This window comes from Scomber japonicus, chromosome 4, assembly GCF_027409825.1.
Source record: "Scomber japonicus isolate fScoJap1 chromosome 4, fScoJap1.pri, whole genome shotgun sequence".
In the NCBI taxonomy this organism is placed as follows: Eukaryota; Metazoa; Chordata; class Actinopteri; order Scombriformes; family Scombridae; genus Scomber; species Scomber japonicus.
In genome coordinates this window covers 18174138-18197087 of record NC_070581.1, presented here as the reverse complement: position 1 = coordinate 18197087, position 22950 = coordinate 18174138, and the positions used below count along the sequence as shown (strand labels likewise).

The following is a 22950-nucleotide window of genomic DNA, read 5'->3' as shown; positions in this document are numbered from 1 at the left end:
AGTTTCGGATTATTTTTAATTCAAAATCGCTGAATTTTCACTTGTACTGATCAAACACTGAAAAGAGACGCGCCTCACCATGGATTGCGCAATGACTCGGTTTACTGCGCTGGCATGCTATGCAGTGAGACAGTACAGCTGTACAGCTGTCTCTCTGTATGTCGCTATTAACATGTTCAAACACTTTTACTATATGAACTAAATTTCCATAGTTTAGCTGATGATATAATGTACAGTGTTTGTAGAGTGTTTCGTGTGCTGAGCAGCATAAAACGGCTGCAAAAAGTCACTAAGTGAGGCACGCAGTTCTCCGGCCTCATGGCAGGGGGCGCTCCTGATCCCAATGATTCTTACAACGACTCATTAGCTGCAGAATAAGTGACAATAAGCTACAACAGAGACTTTGGCTACAACTACAGTGAGCAAGTCGGCAAGTCATCCGTTTTTTTCCTTCTTGTCTGTTCATATGTTTGTAAATCTGATTGTGATGAAGTCAGTGCCTCACCAGACATGAACCTCACCGCACGTCACTGGAAGGAGGGATTTCTTTTTTATTATTACTGTCAGTAGCATTGATTTTTCATTAACCTTCCGTTCAGGGACAAATTAAATACAAGAATTAAATACAGAGCAGAGGGCATTAAAAAAGGAGAAAGAGATCATCTGCAAGTTTGTGAGAGAAAATGTGATTTTCTCTGGATGTGTAGACATCACAAGTCTGTCAGTGTCTGTTGACATAAAAGAAACACATTGCCTGCCATCTGACACACATTAAATAAACTCATTAGACCATTTCCCTGAAAATTCCTATTACAAGTTGAGATATTCTTGAAAACAATGGTTTTAAAGTGGCAAAAATATTGATGAAAATGCACAATACTTTTAATCATGAGAAATTCTCATGTGAATTTATGAAACCAATTAACTTTCTTCCTGTGACAGAAACTCATAGGTTAGACGTTGCTGTATTCACTGTTGTTTCTCTGATTCTGTTCTCTCTTCCAAGACAACATTAATTAACTTTGCCTGGGACAAAGGTTGACTCCCACCCACTTCTTCTATTCTGTACCTTTGGCTTTGTGGCCAGTCTGTTCTGCTGTCTGCCTCATCAACACAGTTTACTAAAAGGATAAAGAGTCACCATCTTTTTAAAAGCGTGGATATGGCAAACATGTTACCATTCTCATGTAAGTACTGTGTGCTATATATGTCTTTTTTTATTAAAAGTAACTTTTGATAGAAACAGTTTTCTGTGTTTAATCATTATACCAATAGCTGATGGGCAGGCCAAAAAAACAGCTAATCTTCATGACCTGAATGAGCCTCTTATCAACCACGCTGAGGGCCAACTCTTCTTGAATGAAGCCTTCAAAATTATTGTGGAAGAGGTGCTCTGCAAGGGCACAGACATCAAACAGAAGGTCTCACCTGACGCTTAAAATTGCCATACTGTCACATTTCAGCGTGTATTCTGAAGAAAACTCATAACCCACATTTACTTCCTGCAGGTTTGTGAGTGGAAAGAGCCAGAGGAGCTGGCTCAGTTGCTGGATCTGCAGTTGAGAGAGACCGGGGAGCCACAATGTAGGGTCTTAGAGAGAGTAAGAGATGTTGCCAAATACAGCGTCAAGACAAGTAAGACTGCCATAGACAGCAGGGAAATAGACTGAATCTGATTGACCCTTATTCACTCATGATGACACTTTTCTTTTTGGGTTATTACAGGTCACCCACGTTTTTTTAATCAACAGTTTGGTGGGGTGGACTATCATGCCTTGGCTGGTCGGTTCCTCACTGAGGCTCTCAACACTAACCTGTAAGAATCAATATAAAGTATTAGACAATTAAGCAGAATATCTGTGAAATATAATATATGAAATTATTATAAATACATTATTAATTGAATGTAATAAATACCTTTGAGAAACTTAAAACATTTATGTTGAGTGCCACAAATTGGTTCCGGGTCAGCGACAAAAAGGAATAACACAAGAACAAAGTTTCTAAAATGAAATTTATTGTCAACTCAAGATGAATATATAATATTAGTCAGCAATATCAGTAATGAATGCAATCTGTGGATAAGTGAAGCATGTAATGTGTGCAAACAAAACAACCTCTAACCCATGTGGCTGGTGGAGGCCAACTATATTGTGTCGACAATCTGTATAATACTTATTTATATCTTTTAGCTGTAACCTCTAAGCGCTATCTTCATTATATGTCATTTGTCCTCATGAAATTTAGCTTCACCTATGAGGTTGCCCCAGTGTTTGTGTTGATGGAGAAAGAGGTTCTGAGTGGGCTACGTCAGCTGGTTGGCTGGACAGAAGGTGATGGTATTTTCTGCCCTGGTGGGTCTACCTCCAACATGTACGCCATGAATCTTGCACGCTACCAACGCTTTCCAGAAGTCAAAAGCCAGGGACTGTGGCATCTCCCAAAACTAGCCATCTTTACATCTCCAGAGGTCAGGCATGGCAGTGTAACACATATTGATGATGTAGAGTGCACTGAAACTTTATCAAAGGTGTTCATTGTGGATCACACTGTAGTTTAAATATGACTTAAAGGAATGTTTCTCATGTTTTTACAGAGCCATTACTCTGTGAAGAAAGGGGCTGCCTTCATGGGCATTGGGACAGACAATGTCATCATGGTGAAAGTGGATGATGGGTAATGAATTGTTTATTTCATGAGCTGAGTGATTAATAAATGCAGTGCATCAATTTTCAAATTCAATTGATTGTTTGAGTCATTCATCAAGCAAATTGCCCAAAATTCTCTGGTTATAACTTAGCGGATAATGGATTTACAGCTTTTATTTATTTTATATCCCTGTAAATTGAATATACTTTGGTTTGATGAATTAAAATGAAGAAGACGTTTGGTGACATTACCATTGGTTGTCACAACATTAGGTGTATTTTCACAATTTTCTGACATTTTATAGATGAAATTAATAAATTGATAGATCAATTGATAATGAAAATAATCACTCTGGCTCTCTCCTATAGCATCACCTTACTTATGTGTCTTTGCTTTTTTCTGTTTTCTCTAATGTGCTGCAGAGGCCACATGAGTCCAGAGGACCTGGATGAAAAGATACAGCTTGCAAAATCTCAGGTAGTCCAGGCTGGCATGGAAGTCAATTTATAATATGTTCTAGTATACCCTCCAAATAAACACAGTAAATGTATGACCTATATTTCCCTTAGTAGGTAGTCCATATAAACATTTAATTCTGTCTGTATACAACAGTGCTGAGCTCTGTATGCTCACTGTTACACCGGTGCCTGCAATCAGAAATTTGACTCCCTCTACCTTCCCAGCCTCCTCCTGTGTTACCATGTAGTTGTGAATGGTTTCTGTTCATACGTATTCATGTTTCTCAGATGTGGTGTATCACAGGCTTTGCCAGGGGGAGTTGTCATCTCAGGCACAGTGTGTGTAAAGCTTTCTCAGATTTTTTCCAGAGCATCTTATGAGCAGAGTCACGCTACCAAACAATATTCATATTGTTACAATAAATTGTTAATAAGGTTGATATGAGTGTCCTAACTGAAATGTTGTTTAATGAAGTACTAATTCTTAACAGTGATTATCCACAATATATAATAAAACATACAAATTGATGCATTCCTGCAAACCAGAAAGTACAAGGAAGCTGTGTTCATTGTCAGTTTGTTTCTACCAGGGTTTGGTGCCGTTCCATGTAAGCTGCACATCAGGAACCACAGTGCAGGGTGCCTTTGACCCGCTGTACCACATAGCTGATGTCTGTGAGAAACACAAGCTCTGGATGCACGTAGACGTGAGTCATCCGGTGGAAGACAAATCCATGTCTGTTGACAAGCCTCGGTTTTCATGAGGCTTGTGTTGTGTTTGTTAAAATTTTAGAACCTGAAGAGGCACGTCTGTTTTGTTGTTTGTTTCAGGCTGCCTGGGGAGGGAGTGTGCTCTTTTCCAAGCAACACAGACATCTGATGAAAGGCGTTGACAGGTATTAATATGCATGACAGGAGGATGCATTTTGCATTATAAGGAAGGCAACATTTTGCCTGTACATGAGTAAAGTTAGAACAATATGGTCATACAGAACATACAAACAATGCATTTTTTTATTTTGTGCGTGTGTTTGTATGTGTCTGTGTGTGTGTGACAAGAGCAAACTCAGTAGCCTGGAATCCGCACAAGATGCTGGTGGCTGGCCTGCAGTGTTCTGTCTTGCTGCTAAAGGATACCACGGTCTGGCTTCACAATTTGAAAATTACCAGATAAACATTTTTTTTAAGGATTTATACTTAAACTTCTTTGATGGTCATTAATCTCTGCTATTGTCCAAAGGACTTGTTGAAGCAGTGCAACAGCGCCAATGCCACATACCTCTTCCAGCAAGACAAATTCTACGACATGAATCTGGACGTTGGAGACAAGTCAGTACAGTGCAGTCGCCATGTTGACTGTCTGAAGCTGTGGTTGATGTGGAAGGCTGTTGGCTCCATTGGCTTGGCAGAGCGTGTGGACAAAGCTTTTATCCATGTCAGGTAAATAAAACATGCAACAGTACCCAATGAACTTGAGATAGTGAAGGTCAGGTGAGCAAAACACCAAAGAAAGACAGATTATTTGGATTTATCTTTCACAGCATGTTAAGACTGTTTCTATCTATTCCCCTCAGTCACACAGTCTTTGCTAACTGCTGAATATTTCATCTTTAACAAAAGCATAGAGCTGAGTTTGGATCCAACACAATGTGATAATCTTGTAAATCTCCTGCAGGTACCTGGTTGAGCAGATGAAGAAAAGAGAGGGGTTCCATCTTTTGCGTGATGTAAGTTAATCTTTCAAGGACACAGAGAAAAATTAGTTCCTTTTTTGCCTGCAAAATGTTGATTAGCTATCTGTATTTGTTTCAATTGGCAGCCAGAGTTTGTGAATGTATGCTTCTGGTTTATACCACCCAATTTGAGAGGGAAGGAAGGAAATGCAGATTACTGGGAGAGACTGGCAAAAGTAAGTGTATTTATTACATCAGTGGACTGGGTATATATTACTCAGGTTAAGCATCTGTATTAAACCCTTCACTTATTAAAGTGTGCATGCTTTGTTAAAAAAACTAACAAACATGTAGGCCATCCTCTTTAACCCTTTAGCGTTTCTAAATCAAACAGTTGACTGTGTACTTTTTTTCTTCTCTATTCATTAATTTTATTAAAAGGTCGCTCCAGTCATCAAGGAACGCATGATGAAACAAGGCACTATGATGGTGGGCTACCAGCCCCTGGGAAACAAGGTCAACTTTTTCCGTGTGATTGTGTTCTCTCCCCTTGTTACCAAGAAAGATACAGACTTTTTTCTTGATGAAATTGAAAGACTGGGAAATGATTTGTGATTTTGAAATGATTCGTGACCAATATCACAATTTATCAGATGTGTAGCCCTTACATGGTAAAAATGAGAATTGTAATTAACTGAATTTAGCGAGCTGTAAGGAGTTTCTAGCCTAAGAAATGGTAAGACATTGATAAATGAATGAATAAAGGCTTTTAATTCTAATAACAATGTAAAATGACAATGGCTTTTTTGTGTTTTAAAACATTTCAAGTGAACACTGATCAAACAAAGACAAAAAATACTTCCACAGGGCTGGAGAGTTAGCCACATGGAGATGTACTTCTTAAAACTTTACTCTTTTGTCCACCACCAGTCCCTTACAATTATGGCCGCCAATGTAGGCCATTCTGCCTCAGTCACGTGACTGTGCATCTGACCAATCACGACTCTCTCCGGGGACCACTTCCGGTGGTGTTTCCTGTCAGTGTTTGTAAACTGAGAAAAAATTGGAAGTGCGACAAGAAATACAAATCCGCGGAACTCTAAAAATCGAAAGGTAAGAAGTCGGTGCCGCAGCACACTTTACTCCCGAGTGTTGAGACGTTTTTTAACCTGCGACTCTCCTGTTCGTGGCTGCTGCAGGCGGGGATGGAGGTGGTGTTTCGTGGTCGGCGCTGAGCCCGCACGCCCTGCCTGGCTGTTGTTGTGTTGTCTGGGGCGGCGGGTTGTTTGGTGGGGTGTGGGGGCGGGGGGGTTTCAGTCGTATTAGAGTTGTCCCAAAACCTATCTAACATTGCTAGTGAGTTAGCTAGTTAGCCGTTACTGTTTCATTCAGCTGATACTCTGAACATGCTTCACAGGGTTAAATATCTACAAATGTGATCTAAACACACATACTTGCCTTTACAGTCGATACAGTCCCGTTTGATTAATAAAACTCACTTATTTAGAGATGGTCATCGTCACAACAGGGTATCAAACGTTTGTTTAGGATAAGTAGGACTCGTAACCTCTCCAACTCAGATTATTATTAAGATTAAAGTACACAAATGAATGGAAAGCAACAAAGAAATATCTCTCACTAAAGTGATGAATTACAGTGTTTCTGTTTACTATCAGTCGTTTTAAGCATGGTCAGTATGTATACATATATATCTGCTAGAGACCCTTTTTTTATAGCCTTATATAATAGTTCAGTCATAACACTGCACCATAATGTTTCCTGTGGTAAAATCAGTTCAGTTTTGGGTAATGTGCAGGGTGGAAATGTGTGTTTAAACCAAACCAAAGCATCTACTGTTCAGTGCCATGGATGTGGCCATACAGCTTTCAAAGGTTCCTGTTTAACTTCAAGACAAAACTACATTGTTATAATGATGAGCAGGAACTGTGTACCAGGGTTTTATCAATAGCTGTAATTAAAGACAAAGATTAAAGAAATGGGCCACTTTGAGAGGGTATGACTGACTGAAAGGACATAGCACTACACACACACATTTAAAGAGAGAATGCAGCACACTGTACGACATCAGAAACATACCTCATGTCTGTATTGTTACAGGCTCATGGTAAAATGTATTTGTTTTTTTTATTTCATACTTTTAATTCCAAGGTGATTTGTTTGTGATGTGTAGTCATTATCATGCCGTGCTTTGGAATTACTTCACAATTGACTAAATGGAGAACCAACGTTCATCGCATTTGCAATTTCATTGCATGAATTACAATTCAGTGTAGTGACAGATTGCCTCTCACATCAGTTAATTTGTCCTATGAAACATTTAAAAAATGATATGATTTGCGAAGATGTAGATTCAGTTTATTTGGCTTACTTCTTGAGCTAATATAAAGTTGTGTTTATAATATTTTTCTTTCAATCAGTTCAGAAAACATTTAACATTTCTCTATTCCATTTTGAGAGGCATACATCTACAGTTGCAATCAAAATTATTCAACCCCCGCTGCAAATTAGGTTTATTGGCAAAATGTGCAAACTAGCAGCTGTTTGCAATAAACAAATCAAACAAGAACAATTTAAATAGCTCAACACAACTAATATTACAAGTGGTTGCTCCAAATTCAACACAAAATGCCACTTTTAATGGATGCATAATAAAGTCCATACATAATGGACTGCAGTCTCAAAATTATTTAACCCCTCCATGACAAGCATCTTTAGTACTTAGTAGAGCACCCTTTTGCTGTGATGACCTGCTGCAAACGTGATGCATATGATCCACACAGCAGCCTCTGGCAGCGTTCCTGAGGGTCTTGGCCCCTTCCTCATGGGAAAAGACCTTCAGTTCACTAATATTCTTGGGTTTGCTTCCTTTTTCTGCCACGTCCAGGTAGTGTAGGCACTCTTCCTTTAACTTTAAATTTGCGAACTATACTTCCAACTGTATCTCTAGGAACATTCAGCGCCTTTCCTATCTTTTTGTATCCTTTTCCTTGTTTGTGCAAGGTAATGACCCTTTCTCTGAATGTTTTGGACAGTTCTCTTGACTCAGCCATATTTCTAACATGCAATGAAACGTCACCGTCAACAGTCCAGGTATTTGAGAGGTTCTACAGTATATCAAGCACACCTGATGCAACTAATGAAGCCCTTGATATGTTGCATCAGTGTGCTTTAGACCACACATGATTTGCAAATGTGTGCTCTCATGAGGAATTCTATTCAGGGGTTGAATATTTTTGAGACTGCAGTAGTTATTGAAAGTAGGATTTAGTGTTGAATTTGGATAACATCCTTGTAATATTAGTTTTATAATACTATTTAAACTGTTCTTGTGTAGTTTGTTTATTGCAAACACCTGAAAAATTTTAAATTTTGCCAATAAACCTAAAATGCAATGGGGGTTGAATAATAAAAACTGTACATCATTTAGATGAGAAAAACACAATTTTTAGACACTCACCCCTTTTATACTTTTCAGGACGACCTCATGTACAAATAATTTGTGTGATTAATGTTTCATTCCTAAACAGATGTCTTTGTTGTTGTTGTTGTTTTGAACACTGTCTTCATGTTTTCCATCAGATTTCCCTCTTTTTGTTTCTTCCACTTTGCTCTTAGTTTTTCTGCCATGGAAACATGGTGTGCACCAAACCACTGGGGCTCTCCTGCCTGATACTCTGCACATATTAGTGCTTAACCTACATTTCTGGATATATGATATCCAGCATGTGTGCTTTACAAAATCAAAGTAGGTTGGTCTGGTATTCCAGCTCCTGATTCAAGCATGTTCAAATCTCAGCATCATGTTGTCATGCCTCTACTTTCAGGCTTTTGCCCTTGATGATTTGGGTGGGTGTGGTCTCTTCTATTGCCCCTCATCCTGAGTGAAGCCCCCTCTGTTACCCCAAACACGCACGCATTCAAACTACGGCGATGACACACCATTCCAACAATGTTCGAGACCATATGAAATGGGTCAGTGGAAGTCTCTTCATCTCCAGAATCACCATCATAGTTTTACTGTGTGTTCCCAGTCCTGAAGCCAGTGCATTTCTCTGTTCCTTCCATTACTCGACTCCCCCTCCTTCCCCTGACTCCATGTCTCTGTGAGGAGTCCCGATGCCCACTCTTTCTGCTCTGACGTGTTGTTTGCGTTGCTAGGCTGGGTTGCTGGGCTGCGAGGCAGTGCTGTCCAGCATGGCCCTGATGCAAGCCAACAACATTCCAGGCCAGAAGAAGATGATGTCATCCTTGGGTCAGGGGCATAGGGCCAGTCCTGAGAGCCACCAAACCCATTCACAGCACAGCCACAACCACCATGGGCACCAGGTTCACCATGGACAACCCCACAACAGCCACATGGGCCATCTGTCAGCTGGGAGCTGTCCACCACTGGTGAGGGAGATTCCAGCTACGCTCACTAGAGGAGCCTCTCTGTTGGAAATCCAGTTAATGCTGAGATTCCTAAACTTTGTTGTCATGAAAAAAAGAAAAGTTGTTAATAGATAAGTGAAATGGAAGTTAAAATAAACAGTACATCAGAAAACAACTCAAAGGTTGGATACTAATTGCTCTAATTCAGTATTCTGAAACATTAACTTATTTTTGCACATCAGATTTTATAAATCATAGATGATTTTTTTTTAAAAGATGTAAATATATTTTTCGGCTTGATTGCAAGCTAGCATGCAGTCTGTTTAAAGCTTACCTCCTACCATTTCTTCCACTCAAAGCTGATTAGAAAGGATGGGGATTATCACACATCAAGAGTGATGGATGAAAAGGACATGCAGGCAAACCAGAATATGCAACCCAAGAAAAAGCACAAAAAATCAGGATCATCCCACAAAGTTAAAGAGAAGGTGGAGGTAAATATTGGTCTTAAAACTACACATTTAAATTTAAAGATTTGCTTTTGCCGTTCACTTTGGTCTAAACTAATTTTCTTCTTGTTGTTAGCCTTTACTTCCCCCAATCGATATGGATGTCGACAGTTCCTTGAAAGTCCAGAAGAACTTCATCTGTGACCACTGCTACGGAGCTTTCCGGAGCAGCTACCATCTCAAGCGACATATACTAACACACACAGGTGAGAACTCACAAGCTGTGTTTTTTCTTCACTGCAGTTCAGACTTCTTCTTCCCTTTGCATTTAGTAGTTTAATATGGAAAACATGGTGGTGTAATGACTGTTGGGGCCACTATTCAGCCCATACAACTTTTCAGAAACTCCATCAGCTTGGAATAAACTGCAAAACAACCCTAAAAAACAGAAAAAAGCATAGATTCTAGCCACCTTAAATGATTTAAGTACCAAATTGGGCACATACAATTGGTTTCATTAAAAAAAAAGCATGTTGTTATATCATTTTTTTCTTTTTATGTACCATGTTTTTAATGTCTTTCTTTCTGTAGAAGTTGGTTCCGTATTAGTACTCTGTAACATAGTTGTGCTGCTCTTATGGCCAAGACTCTTGAATGTAAAATTAACAACACATTTGAAGTATCTTTGAGCAGTAAGTTGAAATGTGTTGTGAGTTCTGATGAGTGTGGTAAATGCTATGATTGTTCACAGGGGAAAAGCCATTCGCTTGTGATGCGTGTGATATGCGGTTCATTCAGCGTTACCACCTGGATAGACACAAGAGGGTGCACAGTGGAGAGAAGCCGTACCAGTGTGATCGCTGTCATCAGGTTAGTTAGCAATTCTTTCTGTTTCGCTAATAAGCTTTACATGTACTTCATATTAGTCAGCATCTTAACACATTAAAGGTCTGGTTCACCATTTTTAAGTACTGTCATAAAACAATAGTCAATAGGTTTTTCTTGCTATAGTCATTCCTCCTGTTCATACTGGCCATTACAAGATCCCTTCATAATGCACTTACAATGTAAGTGATGGGAGGCAAAATCCACAGTCCTCCTCTTGTGCAAAAATATGTTCTTAAGTTTAGCTAATATGAAGCTTCAGTCACTCAAATGTATCAAATCAAGTAGATATCTTTCAACATTACAGTCTTTTTAGTGCCAAAATCCCTCTGTTTGTTACTATACTTCTATTACAGCTTAACAGGGAAACATTGTCGAAGAAAACACAAAAAGGGAACACATTTATAGTAAAAAGACTGTAAATGTGGCAGATATCCACTTGATAGGACTAGCGTAGACTGCTGAAGCCTCAGAGAGTCTTCAGAAAAAGTTTTAAAAAGTTTTTTCCACAAAATGACTGTGGACACACTGTGGACTTTGCTCCCCATCACTTACATTGCAAGTACATTTGAAGGGGATCTTTTAACAGCCAGTATAAACAGGAGGAATGATTAAAGCAAGGAAAACCACTGTCCCTAGTGTTCCAGTGTTCATATGTGAACTGACTGCAAGACAGGCAGAGAAATTATGAACCCACCCTTGAAAGAATTTCCAAAGATCCAGCTGTCTTAGCAGTAACAGTAATACTGTTCTGCTACCGTGTCTGAAACATATGTCTTTCTGTACCTGGCTCTAGAACTTCTCACGGACAGACCGGCTGCTGAGGCACAGACGGTTGTGTACAGTTGGAATAAGCAAAGAGGAAAACCAGTCGTGCTGTGACAGTCGTGCATCAGGGTACTCACAGGACGCATCAGCCCATCCAGCTTCTTGGAGCCCCCTACAGCCTTCCAACAACCGCCTGACTGTCTGACCCTCAGTCCCTCTCAAAGACCCTACAGACAGTCTGCGACTCAGTAATGTCGCACATTGGAGGTCAACAGTACTGTAACCTGACAACAGCCTAGCTTAAACACAACCAAACTTTAGTTTGCTCTCACCGGCTCCTTCATAAAGCTTTATAGTGGATTTTTGTACTTTTTTAATGTACTGTTACATTCATGGTACAGGTCGAAGGGAAAGCATTAATTCACATCCTTGGTCAATAGGTAACATTATTATGGCAATAACTGAATGATGAATGCACACATCCTTTTTTAAAAAAGGTTTTTCGGTATTGCTGGCAAGGGTTTGCAAGTATTTTTGACTGCATCAACTGCTAATGTATTGCGTAGCACCACTTGGGTATCCTGCTGATCTGCAATCAACCCCAGCGCTGCCTGCGACTACATATGGACAATTCACTAAAGGACACAAAAACAGAACCAATTACCCCCCCCCCCCCCCCCCCCCCCCCCCCCCCCCCCCCCCCACCCCCCCCCCCCCCCCCCCCCCCCCCCCCCCCCCCCCCCCCCCCCCTCCCCCCCCCCCCCCCTTGAGGTTGTGATTAGCCACCTTTCTAAAATACTGTAGTCGTTATGTGTTTAATACATCTGACACTGATCCATGGAAGGGGCTTATTACAGAATAAATGCAAACCAGTCATCCATTTTTACTACATGTGCAAGACTGCCTTTTCCCAACACCCAAGTCTTACATGGATCTAAATGGATGTCTTTAAACAGTTTTCATCTGCCATTTGTCCTGCTGTTAAAGTGAAAAACACTAAAAGTTAACTAGATGCTCCTGAAATGTAAAAAAAAAAAAAAACAAGCTTAGGATTTCAACTAGTTTATGTAGGCTGTTTGCATACACATTAACTGTTCTACCTTGTTTAAAGGGTTTTGTCTTTACTGTTAAGTTACAGTGATGAAGCTTCCATAGCAGGTGACAGCTCAGATTTTTTTTTTATTATCATAGCAACTTGAACAAAGTTAGTCTGCTTTTTTTATGACTGTAACTAGATCTCTGAAGCACCTGTCTGTTGCAAGAATGAGATGATTCCTAAAGTGCTTCTGTAATAATCCCCTCAATTTAGATTCAGTTTGTTTGCTATCTCTCTGTTCATAGAATTCTTATTTTCCCCCACTTCGCTGTCAGTAGAGTCTCCTGCTCAGTCTTCCATCCTTGCAGAAGTATTTTGGTAAGTGAAGCTGAGAGTTGTGAGTCGACAGCCTGTTCCCTGTCACAAGTTCAACAGCCTGTAAAATATTTTCAAAAACAGACAGTTGTAAGGTTGCCTGTTCCATTTTTACTGGCGTTACCGGGGGAACTTTTTTTTTTTTTAATTGTCATTGCTCATAAAAGTGGCCCAGATCAATTCAAACATCCAATTTGGCTCATCCATACATTTTCTTGACCTGACTGAATGTGATGAGTACAGTGCCATGTCACTTCATCTCCATTTTAACCTTTAGCATCTTCAGTGAAGATGACTAATTTTATGTGGTGGACAGGGGAATATAAGGTCCATGTGGTGTTTTTTATGATGATAACCTACATTATATTATATTCAGGCCTGTGTATGGTTGAATCAGTCTATAAACACTGGACTGAAGACATTAGCTCAATTGTAGAGGAACACATGAGTTTTAACAGTTGTGATCTGTTTAGACTAATGTTTTATAGTAGACTGGTAGTTCTGTTGCTGTCAGACTTTTAGATCATTGACTTGTCTACTGCTTATGAAGTTAATATATATTTAAATTGTAGAGGTAGAAAATAGTATGTATGGGGCCCACACACACTCCAAAAGATCAAAGTATTTACCAATTTCTGAACTGGAGTCTGATGACCTCTAATGACAGCTGAAGAAAGTCCAAGGTGAGATATTCTTCAACTTGCTATTCTCTCGCCCTTTTAGTATAGCAGCCATGATTAGTCGACATACTTTTTTTTTTTTTTTGCATGTGTTTGTTGGAGGATTTGTATACATTTTGTGAAATTTTATAAAATGTGAGCTCCACCTTAAGTCATTTCAAGCGTGAAGTGAAGTAAATTTTGACTCTGTAGTAGATGGAGTTTTAGGGCCCCTAGTCTCAATAAAACTGTTACACTTTTTAAACAAGTGCATGTTATTCCCGTGTTTTACAACAGTCGTGCCTCAAGTGATTTTATAAGGATGCAGGTTTCAAAAGTGAGACTGAAGTTCAGTCTGACTTAAGGTATGTTCTGTGGGTTTTGCAACATGAAATATTCATTAATTATTTTGACCTTTCTGAGCCTCGATCAGCATAACATGAACACTTGAATTATCTGTCTTCAATGCAAATTACTCAAAGAATCTTACAGAATAGAAAAGCTGCAGAACATTTCAGAAATATGTAATGCACTAATTGTGTCAGCAGATGGCACCCATGACCACATGAGGGCCAATTTTCTATCCAGTATAGTAATGAAGATGAAGTAACACCCCTTTTTAATGTATTTGCACATATTGCTCTGGGTCCAAAATATACATACATACATACATACAATGACTTAATGTGGATGAGATAAAGGCATTTAGTTCTCACTTTCTATAATGGTTTATAAATTGGTTTTCATCAAATTAAAAAATCTGCACATTGATAGGTCTTTGGAGGCAACAGTGGACTACTGGGGTTAATATCGAAAGGGGAATCAAGTCCTATCTTCACTTGCAATTGGCTTAAATACAAGGTTTTGGTCAGAACAACACGAAACAATGAGCCAACACATCACACACACACACACACACACACAATTCTGAGTAAGTCACTGATTGATATATATGCTTAAATAAGTTGATTAATTGTGAAGGATAACTCATGTCCACCTCCAGTTACCAGAAGTTTTGTCTTGGACCATTATTCAAAAAAATCAGCAAAAAACATGTGTTTTTTTTTTAATGACGATAAGAATGAAAACATTTTAAATGAAATGTATTACATCATATTGACAGTAATTAATTGTCATTACAATACAGTTTTGTCACAGTTGTAACTTTACACAAAGCCTTGTTCATGCCACAAGAGGGAGATGTATCCTAAGCTACTGTCTGTTCTCAACCTTCCTTTAGACTAAGAAGCAGACCTATGGTACTTGTGCTGTGTGAAGTCAGTTGATCAGTACTTTTCTTTCTAAAGGACTTTCTAAAGCTGAGACAAAAGATGATCAATATACCTATTCCATGAAGCAATTACTGATATGATACTGATCATGAGCTGGAGCTGGTTGGAAATATGTGACCCTGATCTGATGATGAATTACACTTTTTGGAACGTTCTTTTGGAACTAAAAGAAATGTAAAATGCACAACAACCAGTCATGTATAAAGATGAATTGTTAAAAATGTCTAAACTTTTATAGGGAGAGCAAATGCCGGTAGATTGGCAGATAAGTGTAGGTATCCAAAAACAGCCACTCTGTGGATCCCAGGAGCACCTGAAGAAGATTGCTGAAACATGTAGGTGCCAAGTCCATTTATGAAAGGCTTTTTAATTTTTGCCAAACTGTTGCTTGTTATTTTTTGGCTACAGCGTATTGATCACAAAGCAAAGTACAAGTCTAAACTCCCTCTTTTTTTGGTCTCATGCTTTTAAGACATATTATTGTCAGCAATCAAACAGACATAACTGTCTGCGTGGTAATAGCTGATACCCACATTCTTCAGACAGGAGGAAAGAATTTCTACAAGTACATTGCCCCGTCATTCTCCCTGCACGGGTATTGCCACATCAGTCGTACATTACGAAGTGCAGATCATACCCTTTAGCACCTTCCTCTTTGCTATTGACCAGTTCTTTAATTAAAGCATTAGGATAGGCAGGATGAGATCAGCCTGAAGGCTGCTGGGAGTGTGTGCTCTCCCCCATGGGAGACATCCCCTCCCTCTGCAGCCTGATTTACAGCACCCACAGGCCCCCGGCACTTAACAATGGACCTCCTTAAGTGAGGTAGATGGGGAGGAGATCAGAGAGGGGGAGATAACCCTCCATCTTCATACACAAAGTGCTGAAATCATCTAGCTTCGAAATCATCTCTGTGAGACAGACTGATCATGGAGTCAGTCCAGAGGTAAGGTGTAGGAGTACTGCCTTGTACACTCTATCAGGGAGGAAAGCCCTCTTTAAGACTGATAGTCAACTCTCTACATGCTCACCTTTCCTGTCAGAGGAATAAAAAAATAGGCCCTCCAAACAGAAATTTCTCCAACAACCGGTAAATCTAAAGTGACTGTGCATACTGTGGCTCTGTCAACACATGGGTGATTCAGAGGTTTACAAAAACAAACGCTCGGCAGCAGAAACGTACTGTCCCCTACAAATGTTTGGATGCCCCCTGATCAAATACATCACAGGCTCACAGCGGATGATTGAAACCCTCCCAACAATAGCTCCTGCTATCTTCCTTTCCCAGAGGTGTGGGAGAGCCTTTTCATCTCAGGTTTTGATTAATAAAGGAATAGCTGGTTGGTTGAAAGCAGCAATCTGCACCCCCCAAAACATCAATCATGCCTGTGACAGCCCACCTCACAGTGTTAATTAGCAGTGATATTTAAGCTGTCTGAGGTATTCCATGGTCGTCAGCGTGGTGGTGGTGCTGCTCATCATTAAAATTTCAATTTCTCTGTCCGGGTTACTCCCATTTTCCTGGACACTTCAGTGAACACGTCCCCAGACATACACTCAGGAGCAGGGATTGAGTGTTCACTGAGCTCCAAATGAAAAACAGTGCAGACCACAGAGGAAATCTAAAATTAAATGAACCAACTGTGACCCTGTTGGTGCTCTCTGTCTTTTTACGTGCATTTTAATGTTAAGCCAATTGTGTCGGCACAGATGTAAAAACATAAATTTGACTTATCACACTTGCTCAATAATTATTAAAAATGTGTGTAAGAATTAACCATAAATCTAAAGTTCTTGTCAAACCATGAGCACAGAAAGTATGAATGCATTACTTATTAATGATTACCAAATATTGTAATATTCTCTGATCCTGGGGGCTATTATTCAGATATAAATTATGTATGTAGCTGAAGCCTGGTCCAAGTTATAACCAAAAGGCATCATGCACCACTCTGAGAACTTTAGTGGTGAAAAATTAAAGAATAACAATGATAGCAGTGGAGGGCGTCTTCGCAAATGGCAGCCATTTTACACCAATCTGAAATTATCGGGACAAAATGGCTTCCAAATAGGCACAAATTTGGTGTATGGCCTACATATTGTATGCAGGGTGTGATGATATCACTGTTGCTGTTATCAAAATGTAGTTAACATGTGGAAGTTACAAAGGGGACATCTGCCAGCCACCCGATTTACAAAATGTCTCAGAAAGTTCTGTCATGTTATGCGTCAAATCGTCCCACATTCAGACGCCTGCCACTACTTTTCTAATTAGTGCAATTCAACAAGATGGATTAGCCTCTGTATACCATTCCCAGTACTCAAAATATAACACACAAGGGCAAAGAAACGAAAGCCATCACCCATCTGACTGGTAATAAGGGAAAAGAGAATTTTGAATTTGACCTACTTTTGGACATGAATCAGAACTTGCAACCTAAAATAAACTTTTTGTAATTTGGCTAAATCACATACACATACAAAATGAAGTGTGAAAATTTTGAGAGAGAAATAGAGAAACTGAATCACTGATATGAAGAAACAGGTTAGGGAAAAAAGCTATAAACTTGACTGAAACTTTTAACATGTAACTAGTGTATTTAGACATGTAACATTAGGAGAAGCTCAGGTGTTAATAATTAAATCAGTGATCCAGGTTGATTCAAATGATTCAAGCTGCTTCAGTTTTCAGGGTCCAGGTTTTGTGCATGTTGACTTACCGTTACACCGTCAAAACTTCACTTGAATAGAGCTGAACCATTGTTAATGTTATTATAGTTACACCTTTGCTTTACTACTGTGACAAGCTAACATGTCTGCTGTGAAAAAGGTCTTAGTTGGTATTACACAACTTAAGTTTGAGTTTCCAATCACCACAAGACTGCCAAGACTAAGTGTAGTGAGGTTACTGAGTTTAGTGGGTGAAACTTCATCAAGGGGCATCAGAGTCACATTGAACTATCTCAGTTCTGTCATTGAATCATCTGCTGCGACGAGAACAATGTTGTTGTTGCTATGTTTGTATGAAGGCATCCTGTATTGAGTTCCATACCTTTGCTAAGTGTTTGCAGTATGCAGATGTATTGCCAAAGAACAAGCTGTGCAGGTCCTTGCTGCAGAGATTTATTCAGCCAAACAGTCATCCACATTCCCCTTGACAGGATGGACACCCCGGCGCCCTGTTGAGTCTGTAAAAATCACTTTCCAACTGAAGTGCGTTTAGCCTCGACAGATACATTAGCATGCCTTGGCCTTACGCCACCCTATTAATCTACATCTTGTTGGGACACGTTTGGGCTGGGACACTTTTGTAGGGAACAGCCAATCAGCCACGAGGGGGTTCCCTGAGTGTGAGCGCCAGCTTCAATGGGTTGCCTTCCTCTAATCTTGAAGAAACAATGCTGTTAAAGTTTATGTATTTACGTACATACAGCAGTATCTTAGGATGATTCATTATCATCAACTGCAGGCCTTATACAGGCCTTGTAACTGACACCACATGGTTGTTATTGCAAACAAAACTACAGCTGAACTGAATCTGTGGCTTTATTTGCTGTTTCCCCATACCACGTAAAGATAGTGAATGATCAGACAAATGTTTATAATCAGCTGGTGAATGGATCTAACATCTGTGTCTTCTTTGTGGGATTGTTTGAACAGACTCAGGTCTAGGTGATTTACTGAAACAGAAGCTGGTTTCTAGACACTTAATAATATATAGTAGAGATTCAGCCATTTTTTAAATCAATATTCAGAATCATAATATGATGAGTCACAACATTTTGGGCTTGAGAGGTGTTGGATGCTCACTGCATTGTGGGAAGTTATTTACTGGATACAGAAAGCCACCATCTCTATAAATAAGTTCTATTGGATAAAAACAAAAATAGGGAGACATTAAATTGAAACCATCAATTTACTCTCTAGAATGAATTAATCAGATCAATGTTCAGCTTTTTACAGCAGGAATAGATCTGACTGCTAACAAACAAAAAGAGCCATACTTGCAGTATATATTGAAGAATATATACTGCAAATACTTCAAAGAGCACAAAAGCAAAAACACAAGCACACAAACAGAGTGCTGTGTCCATAGAAAAGGCCTCATTGAAACAGTTAACCCTATACAGGTATTTCTGTCTCAACCTCTTCTAACACACCGCCAAACTATCCATCACTCCTCCGAGTTCAGAGGGATCATGTCTCTTTAAGATGTAAAAGCTGTAATATTTCTCTTACAGGGCACATTGTCAGAGGGCATGCTGTGCAACCCCAAGTTATCAAGTTCACCAGAAGGTCTCTGAAAAAATTATGCAATCCCACTTGACAAGGCAAGTCCAGGGCTTTCCTCTCCCTCTCTCTCTTTATTTTCTGAAAGTTTTTCCACTCTGGCAGATGACCTCATGTGTGACGTGAAAGAGTAAAGAGAGGGATTTGATATCCAAGGGAAACGGTGCATGGGTTCGCCAGGGGTTGATAGACAGGGCAGGGGCAGCCATGCTATTTACCCTTAGATATTTCCATGGGTCAAGGCTGTTACGGGGCCACATTCTCGCTCGTCTTGATCTTGTCAGGATAGACTGTCAGTCTGATGAAGCGATAGGCTGCAGATAGATGATAGCGTTGCACGAACACTGGGGCTACAGTGAGCAGATACTGTAGACAGACACCAAAGTGACTTTGGCAGTTTTCTGCTGTTGATCAGCTATGCTATATAGTGATTTACTCAGTCATTTAGGATCGTCTGACCCCCAAAGCCAAACAAAAGACCTCCTGATCATGAGACATGTGGAATGAGAGGAGAGAGATGATGGCTTAGACAAATGTGCATTTAGGTATAAAAACCATAAATCAGAGGCAGGAAAATGTTACATGTGACTGGATGCATGCATATGTGCACAGTTGGACTGCTTTGTCTGACATTATCTGAATATTTGGTGAACTATTCCAAACATTTTCTTGGATAGAAGCCAAGCATTTTATCCTATCACCCATTTCTCTGTGCTCACAAGAAGGTCTCTTCTCCTCTCATGACGTTAGGACTATTATACTCCAGCGCCACCTCCCTTCAGGGATAAGATTTTACGACTGCAACCTGACACCGTTTCTGTGTCCTATAAGCGACAGAGCTGTAACTCACTTCAAAGGCAGGAGGCATCAAATCACAGTGCGCCTATAATTTAACTTGTCAAGCTTTGGCCAATGAGAAGGCAACATTAAATCTCAGCTGTCACGCTGGCGGCCAATGGAAAGACGATGGCAGTAAATCTGTCAGGGCCAAGTCTGTTAAGGGTGTTGTGGTGTGGTTGGGGAATCCACGGGGAGGGAGGGGAGAAAGTGAGAAAGAGTGGATGACAGAGGGGAGGAGGGAGCAAACTGAGGGTTCAGAGGTATGCCACAGAAAATGCTTTTCTTTACATTCTTTGGCCATGCTACAAAAATGCACCCTTGTATACTGCAGAAAATAGTAAAGGGCATGTGAGGGAATTTTTTCATGAAAAACAAGACTAAACAAGGCCAGAAAAAAAGCAGAAACATGCTGTATGTTTCCCTGATGGATGCAGTGGGAGTTGAATAACATGAGGAGAAACAGTCATAAAGCTTTACGGCCAGAATGGCTGTGTCTGATGTTGACTGTCTACAGGGAAAATGACTGATGGGCCTTCTTTAGTGCTCTTTTGCATCATTGTTAGCCCAAAACTTAGTGTTGACTGTTTGATAACAGCAGTAACCTAGTAACCTCTGACTGCCATGACACAGCAGCAGCAGCGGCAGGCGCCCAACTACACACAGCCCTCAGGATTACAGTCTGTCCATGAGGGTCTGGAGGAGGGAAAGCCCTGGGTTCAGTCGAGCCCATCCACTAACCAGATGTGCCCCAGTTGTGCAGCTTCAGATGATGGACTTGCCCCTGCGGCACAACAAAACCAGTACAGCTAGTCTTGAGGATTTTGTTTTGCCACTTAACCACAAAGTAAATACAACATGTCTCAGCTCAATCTAAGTAGTGCCAACTCCTGAACAGAGTATTTTCACATACAGCGTGCAACAACTATCACATGGGCATGTTTTTGGTGAAGAGTAATGGGCTGCACTGGCACAAAGGAACAAGGGGGAAAACAGCAGAAGGAAAACACATCAGGTAGAATATTTCCTCGATTAACAATGCCCTTGGTGGAGCGCTTTGATTATCCTATCAAAGTTGAACATTTTCATGTAATAAATCTTACAGGTATCATAAAATAACTAGTCTTGCAAAGGCAATGCTCTTCCAACCCAAAGAAAACAGCTTTCCTTTAACAAAGCCCACAATTTTTTCACCAACCTGTAACGACATCCAATAAACCAGCCACATTTGTGGTGACATTTTTATCTTACATCAACAAAAAAATTAAACATTAGCATCAGAATTTACAGTCATCTCATGTCATTACTATGAATACGTTTTTTTTTTTCCTTTCAGAAAGATAAACAGCATGTTGAATTATGGCAAAGGCAGGCAAGAGTGCAGTGGTGAAGGTGTTGTTTTTGGCTGGCTTTTTCCTGGAGTGGCCATGATTCTCCGTTCTATGGGAATCCATAAACAGACCCAGAGAGGGCAACTGGGGCCATAAACCACGTCAGGCTGCCGAGATGCTGCAGAGGCAGAGCGAGCACGCCTGGGCGCATACCTCTTCCTCTCCGGCTGCACACATGTACACAAACACACATGACCACATGCACTTTGAGTAGCCTTTAATGACCTATTTGAAAAAGCTGTCTATGAAATTATACTGTAGATTTGATATCGGTTTATTTTTAAAACTCAGTGACTACAGCTCATTAATAAACAATGAAAGCACAGAAACGTATATTAATGTCTTTGTTTTGATGTTAGAATTATCTACTGGATTGAAATGTGAAAGCAGTGGGGGCAAAATAGTGTTGTTAATTTTAATACAGTGGATCATTAAATATCATGCGGGTCTTGCCCTTTGTCCTGCTCAGACAATATAACGGCACTTCCTTTAATATGTTTACTGTATTGGCTCCAACATACTGTCATTGTTTTCCCCAGTGTTTTCTCTTTAGCAGGGCAAGCCATTGAATGGTTGCTCAGGCCCATTGACTATGACATAAAGACTCTGTAAGCTTACAGATGATGATAATTTATTGACTCTAATTCACACAGTTAACTCACTCACACACACACACATACACACAAGTGCATGCATCGATCAATTACAAGGCTCTAGCCCACATGTCTCTGACAATTTTACTGCATGTTATGTACAGCATGTCAAAACATGGCGCTTCAAACTGTTATACTCATTCTTGTATAATTAATATAAATTACCTTGCTGGTTTTTTATGGTGGTGCAACTGTAATTAGTGGATGGAAACGAGTCACTGAGCTCCCAATGGTGCTGTAGGGCATCTAGATTAAAAGTGAGCTTCTGGACAGGCACCTTGGGTGGGATCTGTTTTAACCCCATCTCTTCCCTGCCGTGCCCTCGCCAGGATCTCATCTAATCACATTTACTGCTGCCTCCTTCTGCTAACCTCGTCCTCTTTAACCTTCATGTTACACCCTCCCTCTCTCATTGAAAGCATGCACAGAGACAGAGACTGTCCTCATTATACCAGCAAACTGGTGCGATAACAGTAAACTGGTGCGATAATGGAGTCCATTTATAATGATTAGCTTTTCCTTCTTACTGCTCTTTCTCCAGTAAAACACTTAGCTAGTAGCAGCAACATAGCTTCCATTAAAGAGACACAGATTCAAGGGCTGAATCAAACTGGAGCAAAGCCAAGACAATAGGTCCACAGGTCAGAGCCAATAACAGTTTCATTGACTATACTCCTTTCTGTGAAAACATCAAGCCACATGTGGGCATCCAGGCACAATCACACACACTCCTGTTGGCTTGATATGTATCAGCTGTTGTCTGCCAACAGTTAACTGTGACTGACAAACAACATGCAGGGAATATTGTTCTCATTATCGCCTGTCTGATAATGGATTTTGTTTTTTGGCCAATAGGCTACAGCTGATATTACATTTTGTTTTTACCATAAACAATCTTCAACGGATCCCTTAGATGTGATTTTTCTTTTTAGAATTGAGACCTGACATATTAGATAGGACATTTTACAGTGTAAAAATAAACTTTGCTCTCTGGTGGACAAAATATGTCATGGGGACTCTGTTGTTTCTCAATTACTTTAAACATAGTGTAGCATTTCTATACTGCAATTTCTTATCCCTCATCATCCAGCATACAACATACAACATGGGGGTGGCTGTGGCTCAGGAGGCAGAGTGGTCGTT

At 40.1% G+C, this 22950-nt stretch overlaps 2 protein-coding genes across 4 annotated transcripts; both read left to right on the top strand.

Moving 5' to 3' along the window:
• Positions 1 to 587: 587 nt before the first annotated feature.
• On the top strand, positions 588 to 5410 carry csad (cysteine sulfinic acid decarboxylase). The gene is made up of 14 exons (XM_053318304.1): positions 588 to 1187; positions 1276 to 1421; positions 1509 to 1635; positions 1726 to 1816; positions 2248 to 2470; positions 2597 to 2676; positions 3072 to 3126; positions 3698 to 3814; positions 3939 to 4003; positions 4167 to 4248; positions 4348 to 4547; positions 4783 to 4834; positions 4927 to 5016; positions 5222 to 5410. Exons 1-14 carry the CDS (start codon positions 1163 to 1165, stop codon positions 5393 to 5395), a joined length of 1527 nt encoding a protein of 508 aa, XP_053174279.1. The 5' UTR covers positions 588 to 1162; the 3' UTR covers positions 5396 to 5410.
• A 400-nt stretch (positions 5411 to 5810) lies between these two features.
• Positions 5811 to 11927, top strand: znf740b (zinc finger protein 740b). 3 transcript variants are annotated; one of them, XM_053318311.1, is made up of 7 exons: positions 5811 to 5893; positions 8626 to 8773; positions 8960 to 9193; positions 9532 to 9666; positions 9758 to 9887; positions 10373 to 10491; positions 11303 to 11927. In XM_053318311.1, exons 2-7 carry the CDS (start codon positions 8732 to 8734, stop codon positions 11477 to 11479), a joined length of 837 nt encoding a protein of 278 aa, XP_053174286.1. In that variant the 5' UTR covers positions 5811 to 5893; positions 8626 to 8731; the 3' UTR covers positions 11480 to 11927. The 3 variants fall into 3 exon arrangements, with proteins under 3 accessions (XP_053174286.1, XP_053174287.1, XP_053174285.1); XM_053318312.1 differs by lacking the exon at positions 5811 to 5893 and adding an exon at positions 8363 to 8546; XM_053318310.1 differs by lacking the exon at positions 5811 to 5893 and having other exon boundaries at positions 8363 to 8773.
• Positions 11928 to 22950: the final 11023 nt, after the last annotated feature.